The sequence below is a fragment of the Neoarius graeffei genome, chromosome 8 (assembly GCF_027579695.1).
Source record: "Neoarius graeffei isolate fNeoGra1 chromosome 8, fNeoGra1.pri, whole genome shotgun sequence".
In the NCBI taxonomy this organism is placed as follows: domain Eukaryota; kingdom Metazoa; phylum Chordata; class Actinopteri; order Siluriformes; family Ariidae; genus Neoarius; species Neoarius graeffei.
In genome coordinates, this window is record NC_083576.1 from 80,814,872 (window position 1) to 80,841,501 (window position 26,630).

A 26,630-nucleotide genomic window follows, 5' to 3' on the forward strand; every position below is an offset into this window, starting at 1 on the left:
AAAATTATGTCTCTGTCTCATCCAGCTTAAGCCAAATGTAGGCTAATTCTATTACAACCTTCATTAAATAAGACAAGAAATAATTCAAAACAATTATTTTTAAAATGTTGGCGATTTGGATTCTCAGTATGTCTTCCCATCTACACAAACAGAAAAAGTGCCAAAAATGAAAGAGAATTCGTTTAGTGTGTTACCAAAGGCTAGTCAGGCCCTATGCATTGATAGGCTAACAGAGGTTAACGTCATTTAATGTTCGCGAGCCTCTCATTAACGTGGACAAATATATTGATATCGTGTTTGAAATTGACGTTTTTGAATAACGATAGACTGCAATATTTACCTCTTATTTAAGATGTGGAGGCGTGATAGTAGTCCACCCTCCCGCTCTCTCCATTCAGTCAGCGAACGTCACACAGGAAGTGAACCCCAGCGGGTCATAGAAACTTGCGCAGGAGAAGAATAACTTTTTTATTTGTAGGCTACGGAAACTTTGAGGAACGAAATAAAAACGAGTATTAACCGGTTACCATTATTTTTAATAAGCGTTTCTGTTCCGGAACATAAAAAATAATAAAGTTTCTGGTTTCGTTTCTGTTCCATGTGAAATAGAAAAAGTTCCCGGTTTTTGTTTTCGTTCCTTGAACCGGTTCAAAGCCCTGCACACATTACATGTGCTCAGAATTTGACTTGGTGTTGCTGGTGAATACAAACAACAAGAAGAACTGCAAGTAAATAAAGTGCATTATTTTTTTCGCGGTCCAGTTTCCATCAAATCCCGCGCTCTGATTGGCTGGTGAGCGGACCCCAGTTATGGACCTCTGGCGACTTGCTCTTTCACAACAAACATAGTAGCAATTTTTGTCAACATTTATTTCCGCATTAATTTTACAGCATGGATAGCGATAACGACAGTGTTCACAGCGAAAGAGAGTTTTACTACCCTGAGGAAGAAGAAATAAAAGAGAACATTTCAGGAGAAAGCTAAAAACCTCTAACTGTTGCTAACGCTGAGCAAAAACATGGCTGAATCCTGAATGACTCCATTTTGTATAAGTAGGGGACTACATAGGCAGCAAAATGTAGTTTTTTTCCTGCCATGGAAGTGCACTTGTATACTGAGGAGGAAGCCATTTGCATTACAGCCGTGAATGAGGATTCAAAATGGCGGCTCGGCTCGGTTTTCCCTTTCGGGCGCTCTCGTTTTCTGTTAGAATTTGGTAAAGAAAAAAATAAATATATTATTTACCAGCTTAAGGTTGGTCCGTATGGTGAAATACCGTGACCTCGGCCTTGAATACTGACCTCGGCCCAGAGGGCCTCGCTCAGTACTTTCAAGACCTCGGTTATGGTATTTCACAATACGGACCTCCCAGCTGGCAAACATATTTCTTCAATAAGCTGGTATTACAGTGGTGCTTGAAAGTTTGTGAACCCTTTCGAATTTTCTGCATTTCTGCATAAATGTGACCTAAAACAAACAAACAATCAGATTTTCCCACAAGTCCTGAAAGTAGCTACAGAGAACCAAATTAAACAAATGAGACACTTGGTCATTTATTTATTGAAGAAAATGATCCAATTAACAATTATTCCATGAAATCGAGTCGTACATGAGCGGATTGCGGCTATAAACCGTGTACGACGAGATTGAGTGGAATAACTGTTTTATTCTATCCACATTCACTGGATTTTGAGAAACGGAGTATTTTTTGCAAATTCGATAAATAAAAACCTTTATACAAAACCTCCGACAAAATCATTTCTGCTTAGGTGGACTTCTTAAAAACCTAATCGATGGCTGCACAAATTCAAGAAGTTTGTCATATGCATAAGTAAAAACACGGCGGTTCAGACAATACAATGAAATTCTTACTTTGCTGCTCTCCTTACACACAACAATAACACATACACTTAAACACATGACACAAAGATGCACAAAAAGGGAATTAAAAAGTAGTAAATGTAGTAAAACTAAATAAAACTTAAAAAAACCACTAAAGTAGTAAAACTAAATAGGTAAAAGAAGTACCAAAAATACCTGAGTTGATTTGCAAAGTGACTCTGTGCTTTGTGCAAAGAAATTAGTAGAATTGACTTTAGTGTTGTTTTTTTTGTAGAAAGTGCCGTCTTGCCGAGGTATAGAACAGCTTTAGACATTTATTTAATTCTTCCTTGGACATTTCAGTTCTTTAATTTTCAAACTTCTTTGAGCTTTTGGACCAGTCTTAAAAAAAGAAAAAAATAATAATACTTAAAGGATGAAGAATGTAAACAAACCGGATAAATGACCAGAGCAATTTGTGAGAAATACTATAATACATTTTGAAAAATAATAATTAAAAAAAAAAAAAATACGGTCTTACCATCAAATACTTTTATTCCATAATTTGTTGCCTTTTTTTTGCGTATTTTTTTGGGTTTTGTTTTCAAGTTGAGTTTTTATTTCATCCTCAGTTGCTTCAGCAACACGCTCCGCCATTCTGTTTTTCTCTACTCACGGTATATGAGCTGATATCCTAGTAGTAGAGTAGCCAATCAGAAGCGTACGATCGTTCATACCCAGTGAATGTACACAGAATAATATTACATATCTGTGAGTGATGAAATATGTGAGCCCTTGTACAGTAATAACTGCAAATAAATGTTTACGGTAACTGTTGATCAATGCTGTACATCATCTGGGAGCAATTTTAGCCTGTTCCTCTGTACAGAACAGCTTCAACTCTGGGATGTTGATGGGTTTCCTAACGAACTGAGTGCAGAGCATTTTTTTTTATTTTTAAAATTAGTCAGGACTTGGACTTTCCCCTTTTCAAAACATTACCTTTAACCATTCTTCAGAAGAATGACTTGTGTGCTTTGGGTCGTTGTCTAGCTGCATGATCCACAAGAGAAAAAGTCCTACAGGTCTGAAAAGAGTCGCAGCACTGACATTTGGGTTCAATGAAAATCTAATCCTGAAAGATCAATTCAGGCTTTCATTTAACAAAAAAAATCAGACGGCTCCACGAAAAAAAAAAAACAGTTGAAGACGATTAATCTTGATAAATGTGTGGAATTAGGGTTGGATTAAACAATTATTAAGGCAGCAGAGTTTTCAACAAGGACACCATGTCACCAAAGAGAATGGGAATTTAAAGTGCCTAAAAATGATTAAGTCCTGTTGACATCTATTAAAGAGGCCACCCTGAGCGTTCATGCCTTGGGTAAAGCCCAAATACCAGCGAATGACGGTCATGAAGACTGACTGGAGCTTTGATACGAAACCACACTTCTCTAAAAGATTGAATGGAACACTCAAGGTAAAGCTTATGTAACTATTGACCTTTCTAATTCTTTAAGCCGTGCACATCTCCTCTTACCTGTCTGGGGATTCCCGATGTTCCACCCAAGCCTCGTTTTGGCCCGGTTTAGAGCAGGAGGAGTTTGGGATGGGGCTGGCGAGACCCTGAGCTGTACCACTGTGCGTCCGATGCAGGAGAGATCTGACCCGGGTGGACGGGACACCGCTGCGTCTGCGTGCCACTCGACCCACGGGACCTGAACACAGCCTCCGGAGGGTCATCGCGGAACTACAGAGAACCACCAGTAGTTTATCATCAGTTACATCTCACAACATGATGCAACTTTTCATACAGCATTCATACAGGGGATTTATAGTAGGTGTGCAAAAGTCTTAGGCACATGGAAAGAAATGCTGGAGACCAAAAATGGCTTAAGAAATAATGAAATAAATGTTAACATTAAAAAAAAAAAACCTATAATCAGTAAACCATAATAAATGAAAAAAGTCAATATTTGGTGTGAGATGACCCTTTGCTTAAAAAAAAAAAAGTAGTCTCAGGTACAATGAGTGCAGTTTGATGAGGAAATGAGCTGTAGGTTTTACTGAGCATCTTACAGAACCAGCCACAGTTCTTCTGGACACTTTGACTGTCACACTCACGTCTTCATTTTACACCAAAACCCGGCAGCCTTCATTATGGTTTTTTTTTCCTTTTTTAATCTGAAAAGTGCTCTCTTATGGAATATGCTGTTCAGATACAAACTTTTTTTTTTCCTGTAACATTTAATTTTGTGCTGGAAAAAAACAACGTTTTGAACCCTAAAATGTTTTTGTACTGACTCGATAACGTAGAAGTGATAAAATAGAAATCTATAACAGAGTTTGCATGAAAAAAAAATAATAGGATGCCATGACGTTTGCATAGTACTGTATTAATCTATACACTACTGTTAAAACTGCAGGTTTTATTACAGCAACCCAAAGAATTTGATTTGAAACCAATAGAAATATAATTTCCCCCCCTAAAATAAAGGGACATGTGACTGGTTCATTCTGAGCACAATCACATTCAAACTTGGGTTTGAAGATGATGAAAACTTCACCAATCCAAAGCGCAACAAGTCAACAAAGAAACAGCTTCAGAAGGTGGTCAACGTTTTGGAAAAGTCCCAGATATAAATCCTATCACAAACCTGTGGAATGACTTTAAGAGGGTTGTGTACAGAAGATGCTCTTACAATGCTCCTTACTGCCTTTCAGATTTTTCAAGTGTAGGTCAGAAAAAGAATTTTCCCGAAACCCAATTATTTTTGTTTAGTGACCGAAAGCTACTGAATTCGAATCAGACTTCCAGTTTTATTAGTTTGTTTAAACAGAACAATTAATTAATTTAGAGCCACGTGGCCCAAAATTCTCTGCTATTTTTTCCTGCTTCACCATGACGCAATACAAGATACTACATCATGCATTACATCACGTGGTGGTCTTTCCCCATTCGCGCAAGGCATTGTGGGACACAAATTTGAAACAGGAGAGAAAAATGGAGGACGCGAGTGTGTGAATGAAACGTGAAAGACCGACTACAGTAACGGAAAGAAAGCGAGAAGAAAAGACGTTATGTTATATACGAAGGAAAGGAAATGCAGGACCAAACTAATAAATATCGGCACTCAGCGAGCACCTCGGTGTGATCAGCTGTTCATTTAGCGACAGAATGATGGAACTGTCAGTGCACGCTCAAAGGTAAACCTGCGCATGCACACACACATACACACACGGACTTCCTCTGTCTGCCTGACTGCGCGATGCGAACGATTTCATGCACATCATTTGCTTTAATCCCCTCAAATTAAATAACTTCCCAGCCACAAAACAGAACGGCCTGATATTTTGTGAAATATTACAGAAATAAAACATACATCACAATGACCACATTTCACAGGGAACGAAATTTCACTGATTTTATGAAATTGAAAGGCCGTCTACTATTAAGGGGTGTGCACACTTCTGCAACTAGGTTACTGTACGTTTTTCCTTTTTCTCACCTCCCTAAAACTTTTCCATGTGTTTCTTTACTTAACGTTTGCCGGGTTGCTCGGTCACAGTAAAGGTGACCCTGTGCAAAAGTCTTAGGCACCCCATTTTTTTCCCTTCATACAAACTTTATTGATTTCTATTTCACGACTTCGACATTGAGTCAGTACAAAAACATTTTAGAGTTCCAAACGTTCATGGGTTGTTGTTTTTTTTCCAGCATAAAATTACAGGGGTAAAAAAGTTTGTATTTGAGTAGCATATTACATAAGAGAGCACTTGTTCTCAGATTAAAAAAGAAAAAAAAACATAATGAAGGCTACTGGGTTTGGGTGCAAAATGAAGAAGTGAGTGAGACAGTCAAAGTGTCCAGAAGAAATGTGGCTGGTTCTGGAAGATGCTCAGTAAAACCTACAGCTCCGCATAAAACTGCACTCGCTGGACCTCAGACTACTATTTTTTTTTTTTTTTTAAAGCAAAGGGTCGTCTCACACCAAATACTGACTTTGTATTTATTCATTTATTATGGCTTAGTGTTTATAGTATGTTTTTAAAATGTTGAAACATTTTTTTAAAGACATTTTTGGTCTCCAGCATTTCTTTACATGCACCCAAGACGTTTTGAGGTCATTCTATTGCCATATAGCGTTCCTGAGCCTCGACTTGCCTCCAGAGTCTTGTACAATGGCCACTATGCATGATGAGTGAATTGCTTCCTGTGATGAAAGGACTATTTTTTCTGACAGCATGTAAAACTAAATAAGCAGCTAAACATGGTGAAAATTCACTGAACTTTAATCCCAAACACAAGACTTCATTGTGTCGATCTACGACCTGGAATGTTCGTCTATCATTAGCACATCCAGCTAAATTCTAATACTACATACAAAATACAACATGCTGATAAGGCATTCAGTCAGCTGACCTCAGTGAAGCACTGACCCTTGACCCCTGTGCACTAACATACTACAGTATAGTATTTCACAACATGGCCTCAGTCACACCACTAACTGATAAATAAGTGACGAAGAATCAAATATCCACTTTCAAGAGAAAAGCACGCGCGCGCACACTGTGCTCACTGGTGGGAAATTACAGTACAGCGCTGCTGAATCCTTCGTTCTGATTGGACAGGAGACGCAATTGTACCGTAGATGTGGAGAAGCTTTCTTTGGGAGGCGTCTCCAGTGTCAGCACTTTACACTGCAGAAAAGGATTTCTTGTTAAGAGAAAATATCTTTAAAATGGGTGAATTTATCTAATATTTCTTATTAGAAGATTATTAGAACTAAAACATAAAATTATTAGCTTAGACACTTACTCATTACAAGCTTGAAATTGTCTTATTCTATTGATTGGCAGATCATTTTGCTTCTTTCTAGAATTAAATGTTTAAAATTATCAAAATTCTAAAATTATCTGCCAACAGAATAAGATTTAAAGCTTGTAATGAGGAAAAGCATCTAAAAGTAAGCTAAATAATCTTAGAGTTCTAATAATCTTCTAATAACAAATGGTACAAAAACTCACCCATAAAAAAAAAAAAAGATATTTTCTCTTAAGATATATTTTTTGCAGTGAGGGGAAATAGTCTAGGACCTGGCTTAGACATGTACGCACATAATTTAGGAGAGGATAACTCAACTGTTATAGGCTAATCTGACCCCAAGGAATAAGTTGGGATGTGTGCCAAAAATCGCTATCTGGGGCGAACAGCCTGAAAATTACCAATTAAATGAAGAGTAACACAATAATAATACTACAATACCAGCAGCCATTTTGGATTATTAATTTTTAGCCTGTTCGCCCTGGATGGCAATTTTGGCACACATCCCAAGTTGTTCCTTGGGTTCAAATTAACCTAGAACAGTAGTCTGGCTAACGCGACTTCAAAGCTCTGCGAGCATTTGGTCTGGCAATGATATTAAGCCCATCCGTTTCCCAAAGTGCGTGGTTGACCCGCCTCCCTGAAATGCCTCAGTTTGCTACTGGTCGAAGCCAGAAAAGGCTGTGACGAAGCTTAAACCAATCACATCACTCTTTCCTCTGACGTATGCGACGCGACGGGGCTAACTGGTAGATTAAACTCTTACCGAAGCCGGTCGGGAGCAAGGCGAAAACGTCCTTCCTTTCAATAAATACCTCCAGGGCTGCTCTTTGCTCCGTTTTCAATGAGAACTTGCTCCATGTTTGTAATGTTTCTAGTGAATGAAGTGCTTCCGGCATAGATTCTGTAAACAATCTATGGCTTCCGGTCGCAGTTCTACTACGTCACTGCCTTGAACACGCCTCTACCCAGGGCCGTTGGAGATGCTCAAAGTTGATTGGCTCCCGATTTTTCGGGAGCTTGGAAGAGCTGTAGATAGCTTGCCTGGCCAGACTAAGCTCGCAACAGGCCCTCGTGTTGCGTCACACTTAGGATGGGCGGGCCCAGGCTACTAGAACAGTTGAGTTAACCTCTCCTAAATTATGTGCATACATACTGTATCTAACCCAGGTCCTCTACTACAAAGGTAACTTTAAATTTTTCACCACAGGAAAAGTCTTAACAAGAGAGGACTTTTTTTTTGTCTTATTAATCTCGTAAGAAAGAAAGAAAGAAAAAGAGGCTGGGAGGAAATTATTGTTTACAGCTGCTATAGCACAAGTCATAACAAGAACTAAATTTGCTGAAGTTCCACAGTGTTGTGTCTCAAAGCGTCATTCTTTAATTAATATAATGTGTACACTACCGTTCAAAAGTTTGGGGTCACTTTGAAATGTCCTTATTTTTGAAAGAAAAGCACTGTTCTTTTCAATGAAGATCACTTTAAACTAATCAGAAATCCACTCTATACATTGCTAATGTGGTAAATGACTATTCTAGCTGCAAATGTCTGGTTTTTGGTGCAATATCTCCATAGGTGTATAGAGGCCCATTTCCAGCAACTCTCACTCCAGTGTTCTAATGGTACAATGTGTTTGCTCATTGCCTCAGAAGGCTAATGGATGATTAGAAAACCCTTGTACAATCATGTTAGCACAGCTGAAAACAGTTGAGCTCTTTAGAGAAGCTATAAAACTGACCTTCCTTTGAGCAGATTGAGTTTCTGGAGCATCACATTTGTGGGGTCGATTAAATGCTCAAAATGGGCAGAAAAATGTCTTGACTATATTTTCTATTCATTTTACAACTTATGGTGGGAAATAAAAGTGTGACTTTTCATGGAAAACACAAAATTGTCTGGGTGACCCCAAACTTTTGAACGGTAGTGTAACTGTCGGCAAATTGTACTGTGCAGAAGAACAACACTTGCTGGTATTGGAAAATAATCAATTCCATTCATAACACACTCGTACAGTGTTTAATTCTTTACATAATAATGGAAATGATGAAATATTGGAACAAAAGGAGATCAAATCGATCATTTCAATACGTTAAAACATTAACTAAAAGGGCACTCATTAGAGCCCATATCTCCACCAAGCTACACATGTTTAGTTCTATTAAAAATCCAGTTTTGCAGTAACATCACGTATCCCTTACCTAACGACCCGGAAAGGAAACTACAAAAAGTCCAAAACAGTGCTGCTGGATAAATATGTGGCCAAAACCAACGTCATTGGTATTGGTTGGCTCCTGATTAAAGAACTCATGCAGATAAACATCCTGAGAAGTCCTCACAAAGCTCTTCACAACCCCTCCTGACCATCGTATCTACCACTGGACCAGCAAATCCACAACCTGAGATCAACAAAGTCCCCCCCAAAAGTCTTCTTGTACCCCTAGAAACTGGAACATTTCAGGACTCTGCCACTCAGCTATTTAACAGTCTCCGTCCTACCATAAGATCCAATATATGACCTAAATCATTTATGAAAAGACAAACTCGATCCTTAAGTCAAGAGCAATGAAAGACTTAAAACCTAGGCTCTGCAATTTAAACTTGATTCTGTATATGGGTCGATTTTTAAATATCTAAAATTAATACATTACATTCATTATGTGACAAACCTTTCGATAGAAGGCTCTAGACTAGAGGAAGTCAACCATTTTACGTACCTTGGCATCAGGATTGAAAGTAAAGGAGATAACAGCAGTGAAATTAGATGTAGACTAGCGATAAGACTGAGGGCCTTGAATGATACGAGGAAGCTGTGGCAAGGCCAAGACAAGTGGAAAAAGTTGCAAATGCTTAGGGTTTGTGTTTTTCCACGAGCCACATATGCATGTGAGACTTGGGTGCTGCACAAATCAGATGAGAAACGTATAACAGTATTCGAGAACAAGTGCTATCGGAAGATACTTCATGTCTCCTGGCTACAAAGAAGAACAAATGATAACATTAGGGTGGAGCTAAAAATGAAAGATGACTGGCTACTGCATTACATAAAGAAGCGGAAGCGAACATACTTCGGCCACATCAAACGCCATGATGGCATAGAGAAGACTGTTCTAGAGGTACATATCCCAGGAAAGAGATGGAGAGAAAGACCACCAGTGAAACGGGAAAAGACCGTCACAGATGCCCTAGAACCTATAGATCAAGCTGGGAGAATGGCAATGGATAGGGAGAGGTTTCACGCTACTGTGCAAGCAGCCATGCTCTGAGAAGAGTTTGCTTTTTATGATGATATTTATTAGTTGTATATGTGTTTTAAATTAACAGATGAAGAGCCATGCTACTATGGAAATGCTGTTAAATAAAGTAATTTCTTCTTCTTCTTATTATTATTATTATTATTAATTATTATCATCAAAATTAAAATCACTTGAAACTAGGAAAATACTAAAGCTGTACACCAGATTTCATCCAAATCTGTTCACTATTTTTTGAGTTACACTGAGAACAGACCCCCCCCTCCACAAAAGAAAATAAATTCCTGGATCTGAATCAAAATCTCGTCAATTGCTCCTTGGCCCATGGCTCACCTTTCCTCCAAATTTCATCCAAATCTATTCACTACTTTTTGAGTTACATTGAAAACAGACAAAATGAATAAATAAATAAATTCCTGGATCTGCATCAAAAGCTCATCAATTGCTCCTCGGCTCACCTTTCCTCCAAATTTCATCCAAATCCAATCACTACTTTTTTAGTTACATTGGGAACAAACAAACTGAGGCGAAAACATAACCTCCTTCGACAAAGATGGCAGAGGTAATGAATATCTCATCTCATCTCATTATCTCTAGCTGCTTTATCCTGTCCTACAGGGTCGCAGGCAAGCTGGAGCCTATCCCAGCTGACTACGGGCGAAAGGCGGGGTACACCCTGGACAAGTCGCCAGGTCATCACAGGGCTGACACATAGACACAGACAACCATTCACACTCACATTCACACCTACGCTCAATTTAGAGTCACCAGTTAACCTAACCTGCATGTCTTTGGACTGTGGGGGAAACCGGAGCACCCGGAGGAAACCCACGCGGACATGGGGAGAACATGCAAACTCCACACAGAAAGGCCCTTGCTGGCCACGGGGCTCGAACCCGGACCTTCTTGCTGTGAGGCGACAGCGCTAACCACTACACCACCGTGCCGCCCCGGTAATGAATATGTGACTGATTAATAAACAATGTTTTATAGCAAAATCTCCATAAATGTATAAAATTTAGCACATTATTCATCACATTTTAGCCCAAGTTGCTAAGTTACAGTGACAAATATTATTGTGTAAAAACATGCGGTTAGGTTCACATCAGGTGGCCTTAGGCTGAAGTGTCCTTGAGCAAGACACCTGACCCCCAACTGCTCCCTGCTTGCTGTAGCGCGGCTGCCCACTGCTCTGGGTATGTGTGCGCGTTAAATGCAGAGAGGAATTTCACAAATATAACGTGTGATGAATAAAGCAGTTCTTTCAAAAAGTAAATTAGAGTTGATTATATCGAGAACTCACGGAGTCAAGTGTTCAGAGTGAACGTATAAATAACTGCAATTCGATGATTATGTAACGACTTATGAAAAGCCCGTTGGTGGGTGGCTATGTTTCAGCCATAACGAAACTCAAGCCATGCTGAAAGCATTTGCTTGCCGCAACAAACATCCCCTCATCAGCGACTCAAATCCTCGGCCATTAGACAGCTCGGTGCTGAAAGATGAAGTACGGCGCTTTCGTACAAAGCCGAATCATTTCTGATCAGGATAATTCTCACGCTGACCCCCGGCGACCCTCCGTGACCCCCCACCCCACCTCACTGCTGTGCTTTCAGCCACTTGGCACCAAGGTGAGAGCAGTGGGGAATGACCGGTATGCAGCCGTCTCCCATCATCAGCCCCGGCTCTCAGAGACTCCCTTTACTGCTCCTGAGGACATGACGTGCATCAACAAACACAAATAAATGGACACAAATTCAACAGGCAGTTATGAGATGTTTTAAACATGACTGCTTTTAAGACCAAGAACAACTAAACTGAAAACAAACCACGTTTCATGTCTAACCTTAAATTTAGATCTTATCCGTGTAGAATAATCAACTGCAGGGGTAAAAAGATCAATAGCTTTAACTGACAAGGTTAAAACGATGGCCAACAATGGAATAACGCTAGTTATTAGCTAGTTAGTGTGTTAGATTTAGGAAGTCATACACCAAGTCTATGAATTCCTGAGAGGGGAAAAAAAGAGAAATAAATACTTTGCACTGTCGCACACGAATACGACGAAACATCCTTGGACAAGGTTTCAGTTACGAGCTGCAGTGTTCTTAACTCACTTTATATGACGGCTTTATAAAATGCAAAGCTGCGCCTCAATTCGCGTACTTCTTCCATGTAGTACACTGTGCGTAATATGTACTTACTTGTATAGTGTGTGAATTGACAGGGTAGCGTCGTTTAAAATCAAAACATGGAACGCTTTTGCGCTTACAGGAAATGACGATCATAACATTTGACCACAAGTGTTGCATAACCAGGCCAAAAAATAAATAAATCTCTGCTGACTTGTTTTTTGTTCACCTCTTAAAAATGAAAGCTTTTTTTAAATAAAGAAATACATTTCCTTCCCTGCAAATACAGAAGTACTCTGTTTTGTCGAAATTTCCTATGGAACCTCCTAAGGGTGTACTTTTGCGATCCCTTGCAATACATTTGTGTTAACTCTAATCCTCACCCTATTGCAAGGTAACTTAAAAGCAGCTCCAAATGTTTTTTTTTTTTTTTTAATTACAGAAAAAAAATCCCCACTATGACCCTTAGGGGGCGCCATAGTTTCCACATACTGTGTAGTTCCTGAATCTGAAAAGATCGTCCATCAACCATGTATGCTAACTGTTTTTTTTTTTTTAAAGGCTTAAAAAAATAAATAAAAATTGCTGTAATGTCGGTCGGATTGTATTTTGACCGGTGTGTGTAGTGCGGCAGGTGGTAAGAGTTGAAACAAGAAGCACTCCAAAGGTTCAGCATCAAGGTGTGTTACATCTTGAAGTGCATTATGTTTGAGCATGTACACTACATAAAAATGTTTCCCAAAAGTCAATAAGAAGTGGTTTTTGTCGTCCTTCACAAAATTACCATCGAATAGAATAACTAGCTGGCTAGCTAGCTGTGAACTAGCTTAACTTATGTATTGCTACGTTCTCAGCGATTTATTTAATGACTGCTACATATTAAAAATACACCAAAAAGACTATTTTGCTACCAACATTAGTAAAGTTACGTAGTTAGCAGACTAGCATCATACTCGAATAATTTGCTGACTGGACCATAACTGGGCCAACGACTAGAACCTACTCAGGAGCATACAGTCATTAGGAAAAAAAATTACATAAATGTTTTTCTGTACACAACATAGCCTCAGATTCGTGTTCTTGGCTGACAGGAGCAGAACCTGATGTGGTTTTCTGCTGCTGTAGTTCATCCACCTGAAGGTTTTGCATGTTTGTTTTGAGATGCTTTTCTCCTCACCACGGTTATACAGAGTGGTTACTTCACGTCACTTTACCCTTCCTGGCAGCTTGAACCAGTTTGGATGTTCAAAAACCTACAGTATTTGGCGAGTTCATACAATTAACAGTTATTCCATGAAATTGAGTCGTAAATAGCTGATACACACCTCGTCAGCGATCAGCTCATGTATGACTCGATTTCGTGGAATAACTTATTCTATCCACATTCACTGGATTTTGAGAAACTGAGCATTTTTATTTTTAGCAACTTCGATAAATAAAAACTTTATACAAAACGTCCAACAAAATCATTTCTGCTTTGAATGTAAACAAACCGGTGAAATGACGGGAGCAATTTGTGAAAAATACGAAAAAAAATTCTTGGGAGAAAAACAAACAAACAAACAAAAAAAAAGTTCTTACCATCAAATAATTTTATTCCATATTTTGTTGCCTTTTTTTTTTTTTTAAACATTTTTGGGGGTTTTCACTGGTTGGCAAACCAACTTAAAGGTGCATTACTGCCACCGACTGGGCTGGAGTGTGGGACAGGCGATGGGGGGGGGGGGACTATATTCTTTTAGCTATTTCTGTTTCGTTTAAATACTTGATAATTTTTGGGGTTTTGTTTTCGAGTTTTTAATTTCGTCCTCGGTTGGTTCACCAACACGCTCCGCTATATTGTTTTTCTCTTGCCACGGTATATGAGCGGATATCCTAGTAGTAGAGTAGCCAATCGGAGCACATGATTGCTCATATCCAGTGAACGTGGATAGAATAAAACACAGATTTATAGAGATGTCCTGAGAAAGTGTTTTGTATGACTGAATAACTAACACGCGTTTTCCCGCTTTCACAAACAAACCCTGCTGAGTCACCGCTGGGATGTTTACCTGCAAGTCAAAACACAGCTTATTTTATTTTAGCCAGACTAGCCCTTTAATTCACTCTCAAACACCCTTCACCTTTAATATATGTCACCTGTATTAGAGCAGACTATTAATGCTGAGGTCACTGGGAGCAGCTATAAATAAATTCTTCCAAAACAAGTACGCTCCTAAAAGGCGTGTTCCCAAATGACACATTCCATTAAATGTACTGTATGACAGAGGTTGTAAAACAGAAATGACGTTTGGACGTCGTGTGAACTCGATTTTCCAGCGCAGGGCAAACACACACACACACACACACAGGAGGAGTGTCTCCTTTCAGCCAATTCCCACAGCTCGTGATTAGCCTGAGTGGTTGCTTCAGGCTTTTTGGTTCAAAAGACATAAATCACACCAGTTACTGAAACTCAAAAACAAATTAAATAGGCACAGACTTGATTAATGACAGATGCATAATGCATCCACATCTAAACGGGTAGGTACGAGAGGAGTCGGTCCTGTTGTGAAGCTCGAGGCACTGCACAGGTGTTAATTAATGATTATGGTGCCGCGGCACAGGTGGTGCAGTCATTACCGACATTTCTTCATTAACACAATGACCCTTTTAAATGGGGTGTGGGAGAATAATTTCTCCATTTTCATATCTCTCTCTCCGTCTCTTTCTTGGTTTCACACACACCTGTCCTCTGTGGCACCTCGACCAGCATCCTGGAGGGTAAATGCTCCCTTTCTGGCCACAGATGCATTCTGGGATCGCTTGCTTTGGCTCTTTCTTCTCTGAAATGCAATAAACGTACATGATTCAGATCCATTATACACATTTAGTGACCACATCATTATAACATCAACTTAAAGTGTACGTAATGCCTTAAAATTAATAGACATCATTAGTAATGATCAAAATGAATTAATTAAGCAGGAGGAAAAATATTAAAAATTTTATCATCATCAAGCACAGGCGGCATGGTGGTGTAGTGGTTAGCGCTGTCGCCTCACAGCAAGAAGGTCTAGGTTCGAGCCCCATGGCCGGCGAGGGCCTTTCTGTGCGGAGTTTGCATGTTCTCCCCGTGTCTGCGTGGGTTTCCTCCGGGTGCTCCGGTTTCCCCCACAGTCCAAAGACATGCAGGTTAGGTTAACTGGTGACTCTAAATTGACCGTAGGTGTGAATGGTTGTCTGTGTCTATGTGTCAGCCCTGTGATGACCTGGCGACTTGTCCAGGGTGTACCCCGCCTTTCGCCCGTAGTCAGCTGGGATAGGCTCCAGCTTGCCTGCGACCCTGTAGAACAGGATAAAGCGGCTAGAGATAATGAGATGAGATCATCAAGCACAAAACTATCAATAAATCACGGCGTCCGGATCCCGGAAAAAGGCAGCCTTGCCTCAGGGCTAATCTCGCATGACGTCACGCGTGGAACCCCGGTTATCCGGGTCATTTCCATTCATCTGACTCCGTGCTTGTATACTCGCTGAAATTGGATATTACTGTTAGAATCTTACAAAAATAACGATGTGAAAGCCCTGCGTTGTGTTTGGGTGTTCAAATCCATATAACAGGGCATTCAGTTCATGACACTAATCTAAGCAACAGTGGTTGAAGTTTGTGCAAACGAAGTGGGCAGATTTCGGGTCACCGACTAATAATAAATCTGATTCATCAAGTGTTCATCACCACCAGAACGACCACACAGAGCAAAAAAAACCCCAACATTTATTTAATAAACGACATTTGATCTGACATTTAGACAGTTCATCAATTCTCCTATTATCACCCACTTCATATTTTCTTTCAGTAATTACACTGAATAAGTGTATGTTTTAAATATTATATTTCTGCGTTTATTGAGGTACATGTAAATATTTTCCCTATATTTTGCAGCGGCCAGCTTAGAATAAAAATCCACAAACCAATCTGCGTTTCCAGTTCTCTCTGGCTGGTGGTGCACTATCGGTGGTGAGCGGGACTGTCGTGAACTGAGTGAACCGGCATCCATTTCTCGTCTTGGAGGCTGGAAAAGATAACCATTTACTCCGGAATATCCTCGATAATCATCTGCCCCTTCATCCGCCATATAAGAATCCCAATCGCTATCATAATTCTCTCCAAAAAGTGATTTCATATCGAGATTGGTCTAACCACTGCTGCGTACAAGAATGAAATTGATATGTGAATTGTTACACGTGTGACGTCACGCACCCCTTTGGGATCTCCCGAATGAGTCTCGGCAGATTCCATGAAAATTGGCTGATCTTATTGATCTCATCTCATTATCTCTAGCCACTTTATCCTTCTACAGGGTCGCAGGCAAGCTGGAGCCTATCCCAGCTGACTACGGGCAAAAGGCGGGGTACACCCTGGACAAGTCGCCAGGTCATCACAGGGCTGACACATAGACACAGACAACCATTCACACTCACATTCACACCTACGGTCAATTTAGAGTCACCAGTTAACCTAACCTGCATGTCTTTGGACTGTGGGGGAAACCGGAGCACCCGGAGGAAACCCACGTGGACATGGGGAGAACATGCAAACTCCGCACAGAAAGGCCCTCGCCGGCCACGGGGCTCAAACCCGGATCTTCTTGCTGTGAGGCGACAGCGCTAACCACTACACCACCGTGCCGCCCTGATCTTATTGATTTTCCATTAATTTACGGCCTTTTGGATCAGCTAAGGTTCGAAAACATATGGTCAATCAACATAACGATTGGTGCTTTGTACAAGGAAAAAAAGTGGGGTTTACAGGCATTACATTCACTTGAAAGGAGGAATTCAATCCAATTTCCGTCTACTGTATTTACAGACATTTTTCCTTGTAACAAAAAAAAAACCACACCCTTTCAGTTGACAAAAATAAAAATAAAAAAAATTTTGTAAAAATTGTAAAATGCTACCATAGACTTCTTGTTAACTTCATTCTCCACTGACCTCGAATTAAAAAAAAAAAAAAAAAAAAAAAAAAAAAAAAGACACATAGGCTGGTTCAAGCTGACAGGAAGCCTACGGGAACTCAAACTCAAATAACCACCTCTTTTTAACCGTGATGAGTAGAAATACACAATAAGTCAAAATTTGAGGCAGATGAGTTACGATAACAGAAGCCCACATCAGATAGCACTCCTGTCAGCTAAGAACAGGAGTAGGCACTGACTCACACACCGGAAAGGTTTGACATGTGTTATGGCTTGAGATGCTTTTCTGCTCACCACGGTTGTGAAAAGTAGTTGTTTTGAGTTGCCGTAGCCTTCCTGTCGTAGGCTTCCTGAAAAGTGTTTCTGCCAGCAGAGAAAAAGTTGCTCACTGGATGTTTTTTTTGTACTATTCTGTGCAAACATCAGAAACCGTGTTGTTGGAAAATCCCACGAGTTACTGATACTGAAAGCAACAGCTAGCCTTTGTCATGATCATTACATTTTTTCCCCCTCATCCTGACGTTTGATTAGATGAACGAGCATGAACGAGCCGGGGGTTCCTATTGGCTGCTGCCTGGTATTTTAAACATTCTACAAAAGCCCTCTTTTATGAAAGACTGTTTGTCCTTTTCTCAGTGCAGAGAAATGTGTGGAAATTCTCCATAGTAATACAATGTAGTGCGTATAGATTAATAATAGAAATAATTGACAAGGTAAGACAAGATTAAGAGTTTTTTTTTTTAAAAAAAGGGGCAGAGAAAAGAAAGTTAAAGGAATACTCTGGAGTGAAATGCTTTCTAGGTCTATTTTCGCATTATTGGGAGTGCATACTGTACGTTGAGTTGCTACCACAATCACGTCAATCGGATGCGTTTTGAGAAAATTAGTTTTTTGCGATTTCAACCGGAAAGCGCCAACACGGCAGTGCGCGGGGCATGTCTTTTTGCTGATACAAAAAGCTACTTTTAAAACCATTGCAAAGCTCAAAACGCATTTCCAACGGGATGGGCTCTGCACTCGGCACTCGACTTTTACGGACTGTCCCATGAAGATGGCGTCTGGAGAAGACCAAATTCAGGTAAGGTCACGGGCTTTGTATTTACTCTTCTACACACTATCCGTGCACTTGCAGAGCCAGGGACACTTTTTGTTTGTATGAACCCTCTACTCACTTCCACAGAACTGTCATGTTGTTTTGAGCTTTGCAATGGTTTTAAAACTAGCGTTTTGTATCCGCAAAAAGACATGCCCCGCGGACTGCCATGTTAGCGCTTTCCGGTTGAAATCGCAAAAAACTAATTTTCTCAAAACACATCCGATTGACGTGATTGTGGTAGCAGCTCAACATATGCACTCCCAATAATGCGAAAATAGACCTAGAAAGCATTTCACTCTGGAGTATTCCTTTAAATAAAACTTTTTAAAAAATCGTAAAAATAGAGCTTGAACAAGAACAATTAAAAATGAGGACTAAAGTTAGAGGAAATTAAGTAACTAAAGTACAAATAAATAAATCATTAAAAAAATAAATGAATTCCTTTATATATATATATATATATATATATATATATATATATATATATACACACACACATATACACACACACATATATACACACATACATACACACACACACACACACATACACACACATACACACACATACACACACATACACACACATACACACACACACAAATTCTATGCTGCTGTTGCTGGTCTGATTTTAAAAATCAGAAATTTTGTCCATTATTATATCCATTAAAAAAAAAAAAAGGGGGGTTGAGTTCTTCTTAGAGGTACTTTAAAGTGCTGATGACACGAACATGACTCTATGCAATTTCTTAAATAAACTATACAACATGGCAAACATGTTAGAGTTCTGTTATAATTACGTGAAAAGAAGCTGTTGTTACGCGAATATCCAACTTTTAATTGCACAGCGCAAGAAAACTGGGTCCGTGGCTCACGGCCATGTTGTGACGTCAGCGGAAGAACATGCTGCGGTTCACTGGCTGTTCTACTCAATGGAAATGGCGCATGAAAACGCCGGTGAACTCTCTAGTGCTAGCTCTTCAACAACCAAATACTGGTACTTTAAGCAGTGATCATGATGTCATGATTTTATCTGATTTTAAATAAATGAGATTGATAATAATGTGAATGTTCACAACTAGTACATACAAACTCTGCAGCTTCTGATTCAGCAGCTGCGTCATACTCCGCAAAAACATCAGCAAGAACCTACAATATAAATGGAAATGCAATACACTAAGCTCAAATGACTTTTGGAAAGTATAATTTCTACATTTTTTCTACATATTCTTGAAGTCGGTCATCGGGGTACTTGCTACCGTTCCCTAACAACGCATGGCAAAGGGTAAAGTGTAGTGTTGCTACGAGTATTTGCTAAAGCCTCCGGTGGAAGATCCTCGATGTGCTGATAAGACATACAGTTCTATAGAACACACAAGTGTCACGATAATCACAAAACAGATGCAAATTGTTAAAATACCTAATTTTTAAGCAATCATGTATTGATCTCTTCCGAATAGAATCTATGATAGCCTACCCTCTTTACCCTTTGCCTCTCGTTGCTAGGCGGCAGTTACATGAAAGCCGCAAGCTTTCACAAGCAAATACATGACTGATATCACGCTGATTTTATGATTACATTTATGATTATCATGAATGTGTACTCTGTGATGTGTACTCTATGAGCGCTCTGGAGCGAGTCACTTCCAAGATGGCCGCGCAGACCGCATGGTTACTATTTTTAGCATCATGTTGGAGCACTCTATAGCTCTACGTACCTTTATCTTATGTCGTTTCTCAACACATGTTCTGACAGTTGGACTGTCTTTGGAGGAGTCGCCTTGTCCCAGGCGACTGCTGGATCCGGCATAGCTACTAGTAGACCCCCTCCGGAATACTGTAGGCACTGCTGATGGTAGCAACACACGTTTGTGCTGAACTGAACACCCAAGAGATTCCTTTAAGCTGGGAAGGATGTCAAAACAATCCAAATCGAAGTGTTCAGAGCGCAGGACGGATGTTGGTGACTTGCTTCACCCACTTCACATGCAGCTTGGGATCCCTGGGAAACTTGAATAAACTTACCCCATCCTTGTGGGTTTTGGAGCAAAAGCCGGCAACACAACGCGAAGGCATAATAACTACGTGTGTGTGTGTGTGTGTGTGTGTGTATATATATATATATATATATATATATATATATATATATATATATATACACACACACAAATATATATAAAATGTCTAATAAAAATACTAATAATGATAAACTGAACACCTGTCGCATCAACAACAAACTGGTAAGTTAGGAGGAAGGTTCTTTCGCTGACGTCATATAGCTCCTCCTCCTCTTTCGTCTCCTGGGTGCTGCAGCCCCGTCAAATTTGCCCAAATAGCTGCGTTTTTTTATCATAACTTGTAAAATAGGCGCCTTCGTGAATTAATATATGGATCATCGAGAATTACTTTTTATGTTATAAAACATCGCCAAAGATGTCAAAAACGTGTCATCAGCACTTTAAGGGAAAGTAGGAAAGGTAGCTGCGCTTTATTTCATCATACCGTCTGGCTAATGATACCTGGATCAGGCTGATGGAAGCAGACACTCTCTTCTTCGGCAGGCAAACTGCAGCTGGGCTGCTGTTACCAGGAGAGGCCTTGGCCTAAAGGTGTGGATGAGACAAAAGAATAAGTGCAGGATGTGTATATTCTTTATTATTCTATCCACATTCACTGGATATGAGCAATTGCACACTCTGATTGGCTACTTTACAACTAGGATATCAGCTCATATACCGTGAGTAGAGAAAAACAAAATGGCGGAGGGTGTTGCTGAAACAACTGAGGATGAAATAAAAACACTACTTGAAAACAACCCCCCCCCCAACAAAAGTGCAACGAAATATGAAATGAAAGTATTTGATGGTAAAACGTTTTTTTTTTTAAAGAATTATCATCGCATTTTTCACAAATTGCTCCTGTCATTTCGCCGGTTTGTTTACATTCTTCATCCTTAAGCATTAAAATCTGTTGAATTTTTTTAGTTTGGTTCAAAATCTCAAAGTTTGAAAATTACAGAACTGAAATGTCCAAGGAAGAATTAAATAAACGTCGAAAGCTATACTATACTTCGGCACGACAGCAAGACAGCACTTTCTACAAAAAAAAGAAAAAAAAAAGTCAATTCGTGCAGCCATCGATAGGTTTTTAAAGTCGTCCGCCTAAGCAGAAATGATTATCAGACGTTTTGTATAAAATTTTTATTTATTGAATTTGCAAGAAATAAAAATGCTCTGTTTCAAAGAAAAAAAAAAAGCCAGTGAATGTGGATAGAATAAAATAGTTATTCCACTCAATCTTGTCGTACATGGCTTATAGACAACTCGGTGCTACGTGCTTCGTCAGCTATTGGCTCGTATACGACTCGATTTCGTGGAATAACTTAATTATCTGCAGTGAAAACTAATCATTAATCATATTTTAATCTATCTTAGCCATATTGAGTAACATTAGATATTTATTTTTATTAACTTTGGTATATCGAGTCTAAAGACAACTCCAGGAAGTAACTGCAGTAAAGATTGTATAAATAGTATAAAACCGGTCTTGCTGATAAGAGAAAGCAGAGGTGAATGACCAGACTGCTTTGAGGAAGTTTATAGTAACAACTATTCTACTCTTCTGTATAACCGTCTTGAGCAGAAAAGCATCTCAGAATGCACAACATGTTAAACGTTCAGGTGGATGGTCTACAAGAGCAGAAGACCACATCAGGTTATTTCAGCCAAGAACAGGAATCTGAGGCTATGCTGTGTACAGAAAAACATCTAATCTTTTCCCAGTGACCGTATGCTCCTGTGGAACATGAACAGGTTCTAGCCGTTGACCCGGTTATGATCTAATAGGCAAAGTATTCGAGTATAATGCTAGTCAGCTAGCTACGTAACTTTGGTAATGTTAGTAACAATTTTTTTTGGTTGGTTTTAAAATTTGGCTGACGTTAAATAAATCACTGAGAACAATACAAGTCAAGCTAGTTCACAGCTAGCAAGCCAGCTAGTTATTCTATTCGATAGTAATTCTGTGGAAGACACATAAAAACTACTACTTATTGACTTTTGGGAAACGTTTTCATTTAGTGTACACGTTCAAACCTGATGCACTTCAGGGTGATGTGATGCACTTTGATATCGTAACTATAGAATGCTTCTTCTTCCGACTCTTACCACCTGCCGCACTACACACATCGGTCTAAATACAATCTGACCGACATTACAGTAATTTTTACTCTTTCAGAACGAGTTCTTGCGTTTAACTGTACCCAATTAATCAAGTTAATGAGAGGAATTAGCCTTATTTTGACAAAGATCTGGTTAAAGTTTCATTTAAATGGTAAACTATCCATAATTCCTGGCTCAAGGGCTGCTGATCCTCACTTTCATGTGGTTTGTCAATGTGTGTATTTGAGTACATGACTCACTCTCTTTCAGAATGCATTTCTGAAGAGCTCTTCGAGACGCCACACACACAGCAATTACGCTTCCATTTTAAGTGCTTCAGTCCACACCAATTTTTTCAGAGGTGTGTACAGGGCAGGTGAGGTTTGCGTTGGCGTTCTGTGGCTATTTTTTTTTTTTGCTTGAGTGTGTAATGGAGCATAACTCTAAAGTCAGTCCATTGACATCTCATCTCATTATCTCTAGCCGCTTTATCCTTCTACAGGGTCGCAGGCAAGCTGGAGCCCATCCCAGCTGACTACAGGCAAAAGGCGGGGTACACCCCGGACAAGCCACCAGGTCATCACAGGGCCGACACATAGACACAGACAACCATTCACACTCACACCTACGCTCAATTTAGAGTCACCAGTCAACCTAACCTGCATGTCTTTGGACTGTGGGGGAAACCGGAGCACCCGGAGGAAACCCACGCGGACACGGGGAGAACATGCAAACTCCACACAGAAAGGCCCTCACCGGCCCCGGGGCTCGAACCCAGGACCTTCTTGCTGTGAGGCGACAGCGCTAACCACTACACCACCGTGCCGCCCCCATTGACATGGACTTGGATATTAATCTCTGTAATTAACATGAGATGATCGATTCCATCCATGATTTGATTCATTATGTAATTCACATGACATTTTTAGTTGAAACGTCTTTCGTCATCACACTGATTTAGTTTAGTTTCACTTTGGCTGCATTCGAATATGCATACTTCCATAAAATTATTAGTGTCCGGGAATCAGACACAGTCTCAGTGTTTAAGTTTAGGCTGAAAACATATCGGTTTAGTCAAGCTTTTTGTTAATGGTGTTTATGAGGTAAAGGAGTAGATCTGGAGGATCCTCAGACAGAGTGTTTTGGTAAACTGGGATGTATGGATACTGTCAGTCCCCACTCGCTTGCTCACTCGAGTTTGTTGACGGTGTAGTGGCTGCTGCTTTATGTCCCGGGGCTCCCTCATGCCTGTGTTACCTTCTGGCTCTCTCCTTTTAGTTATGCTGTCATAGTTAGTTGCCGGAGTCCCTGCTTGTACTCAGTGCAATATGTATACTGCTTCTACTTATTCAGGTGACACTGGGCATACCTAACAACCTGTGTTTTCTCTCTCTTCCTCCCCCACCCAAATCTGTCCCTCTGAGTTACATGTCGGTCCTGGGATCAAGATGCTGACCTCTTCTGCTCCTCGGACCTGCCTGGTCCATCCTGGTGCCCTGCGTCTGGTTGGAGTCTCATCGCATTGCTCCTGTTGAGGGTGGCCCCATGTGGACAGTTGGGGGTCGCGCCTGGAGGACGCTCTGGACTCTTGCAGTGGTGCTTTTGTGGCTGGGGACTGCAGTTGACTTGCTGACTTTAGGACTGCAGTTGACTTGCTGACTTTGGGACTACGGTTGTCGTGAACGGTTTTGCGCTCGGGTTTCCATCGGTGGGGGGTTTATAGCATCAACGAAGCTGACTTTATGTTAGGGCTGTTTATGTTCTAGTCATGTTGTCTGTTGTTGCCCAGATGAGGATGGGTTCCCTTTTGAGTCTGGTTCCTCTCGAGGTTTCTTCCTCATGTCGTCTGAGGGAGTTTTTCCTTGCTACCGTCGCCACAGGCTTGCTCATTGGGGATAGATTAGGGATAAAATTAGCTCATATTTTAAGTCGTTCAAATTCTGTAAAGCTGCTTTGCGAGAATGTTTATTGTTAAAAGCGCTATACAAATAAACTTGACTTGAAAATTAGTACATGAAAAGCAGTAAGGAGGCTATCCTACATGTTTTCACTCTTTTTTTTGGTCCCTAGGAAGAAGCCATCATTGCTCACTTACATGTCTTAGATGTACACAGATGATGCTCAGCTATACATTTCCAACGAAAACCAAGCATGATCATTCAACACCACCTTCAACAACCAAGTTGCGTATGAACGATATCGTTATCTGGTGTACTGCAAATGGTCTCATGTGTAACCCTGACAAAACAGAGTTTCTCCATCTTATGTCCAGGTACAAGCAACATGACTAGATCAGTCTCAGTATGGATAGGATATCCAGGGACCCTAAATGGGTTGTTCGTAATCTTGGGGTCACTGCAGATCCTCATCTCCAAATGGCCAAACACATCCAGAACGTGTGCAAATCAGTTTATCATGCACTGAGAGATAGAGACAGGATTAGGAAGTACCTTGATCAGGATGACTGTGCAAGGCTCATACAGTACATGCTTTCAAAAAAAGTTCAAATCCCTCTCGTGCCAGGATCTGGTCTTCCCAGGCAGTTTCCTGTCCCAGTACTAACCAACTCTTTAAGGTGCCGATCTCCATTTCCATAGCCCTCAGCCTCTCACTTGTACAGTGGGGGTGGGTCCTCTGGTAACCGCAAGAGTTTGACTTCCCTACTCACATCTGTATTGCAGCGTGTCTTGCCAGACAGCAGTAGGTACCATTTTTATGATGGTCTTTGGTATGACCCGACCACGAGTAGAACTCGCAATCTCCCAGTCGAAAGGCGGACATGCTAACCACTAGGCCAACTCGCGGTTCTCGTACATGTTTTCATCAAGTCAAAACTCGATTTTTGCAACAGCCTACTATTTGGACTACCATCGTCTGAAACCGACAAACTTCAGCACGGACAAAATTCTGCCACAAGAACAGTGGTTAAAGTGAAGAACAACGATCAACATTTCTCCCATCTTAAAACATCTATGCTGGTTACCCATCAGAGCGCGAATTGATTTCAAGATCCTTCTCTTAACATATAAATGCCTCAACGATCGAGCACCAGGATACATTAAAGAACTCTTGACTAGTTACAAGTCTCAACGTAACTTAAGATCATCTAACCAAAGTCTGCTCACAGTATCATCATCAAACTCAAAGAGCTACAGATACGGAGCCTTTACAGTTTGAGCCCCAAGACTTTGGAATTCAATTCCAATTAACATCTGCACTGCGGAGAGTTTAAACAACGTTAAACATCTGCTCAAACCATTTCTGTTTGTAAAATAGTGTCGATTTGAGTTTATTTAAGTTTGTAAGAGCGCCAAGACTTAGTGTGGCGCTCCTAAAGCTATTATTATCGTCTTTGAAGGTTCTCAGTCATCCAGGTCATCGTGAACCATAGGTGCTAAAAGAAGGCAACTGGACTTGCTTGAAATCCTTGAAGACATTTCAGCTCTCATCCGAAAGGCTTCTTCAGTCCTTTCTGACTAGTGAGGAGTTCCAGGTATTTATCCTTTAGTAGACCAAAAATGACCCTAAGGAGAGTCGTTAAGGTCACATGGGTCGTTGAGTCATCCTGTAAGTGTTGGGGTCACCGGGGGTCGGGTGTGAACAGTGTTAGGTGGGGTTTACATTAGACCGTATCAGCGGATCATCAGATTAACGTTTTTAAAAATGATTAGCATGCACACAGCAACGCCAATACATGATTAGCGTGCACACAGCAACGCCAATACACGATTAGCGTGCACACAGCAACGCCAATACACGGATACGCTAATCACATGACTAATTCGGCATGCAAGTTGAAATGTGTCAGTGCGGCTCATCGCTTCCTCCTCAGCGGCTGCGCTCCAAATCACTCCACCCTGAACAGCGAGTGCCCTCTGGAGGGTGCGCACTCCGGCCCTGCGCAGCTCACAGAGCGCATGAGTTAAGCGCACGGGCAGTGATTCGGGACTGAGCCGCTGTGCACAAGTCACTTACCACTTGCAAGTGGAAGGATGGCAAGCCTAAAGACAATCATAACCACACAATGGGCAGTATTTGCATCAGTATTTGCAGTATTTTCATACTTTTATACTCTTTAATGAAAGGTAATACAAGGCGGAAGTCCGCGCCGTTTTTCAGCAGTCGCGTCACATGACCAACGCCAGCGAATCAGGAAGGTGGATGTCACAGTGACGTTGTCCAATGACGACGCCAGCTAGAGCTCAGCACAGCGTATCCGCGTATTCTCAATGTTTACGCAGCACCGGACCAGACACGATCTGGATTGAATACGTGGACCCTGGCGGATTCCCGTTTCCCGGCATTTCCAGGCGTTTTAATGTAAACAGACAGTGCATCCGCGAAGAAAACGAGACAGATACGATCTAATGTAAACTTGGCCT

At 40.6% G+C, this 26,630-nt stretch overlaps 1 protein-coding gene across 4 annotated transcripts in view; it reads right to left on the reverse strand.

The window, feature by feature from the left end:
• si:ch211-266k8.4 (uncharacterized) overlaps positions 1-26,630 on the reverse strand; it is a 142,916-nt gene that overhangs the window by 39,831 nt on the left and 76,455 nt on the right. For all 4 annotated transcript variants that reach the window (XM_060927078.1, XM_060927074.1, XM_060927075.1 and 1 more), the window contains 3 exons: positions 20,608-20,691; positions 14,759-14,856; positions 3,363-3,572 (listed from right to left, as the gene is read on the reverse strand). In XM_060927078.1, the coding sequence (XP_060783061.1) occupies positions 3,363-3,572; positions 14,759-14,856; positions 20,608-20,691 (392 nt within the window). The remainder of the gene's footprint in view (positions 1-3,362; positions 3,573-14,758; positions 14,857-20,607; positions 20,692-26,630) is intronic.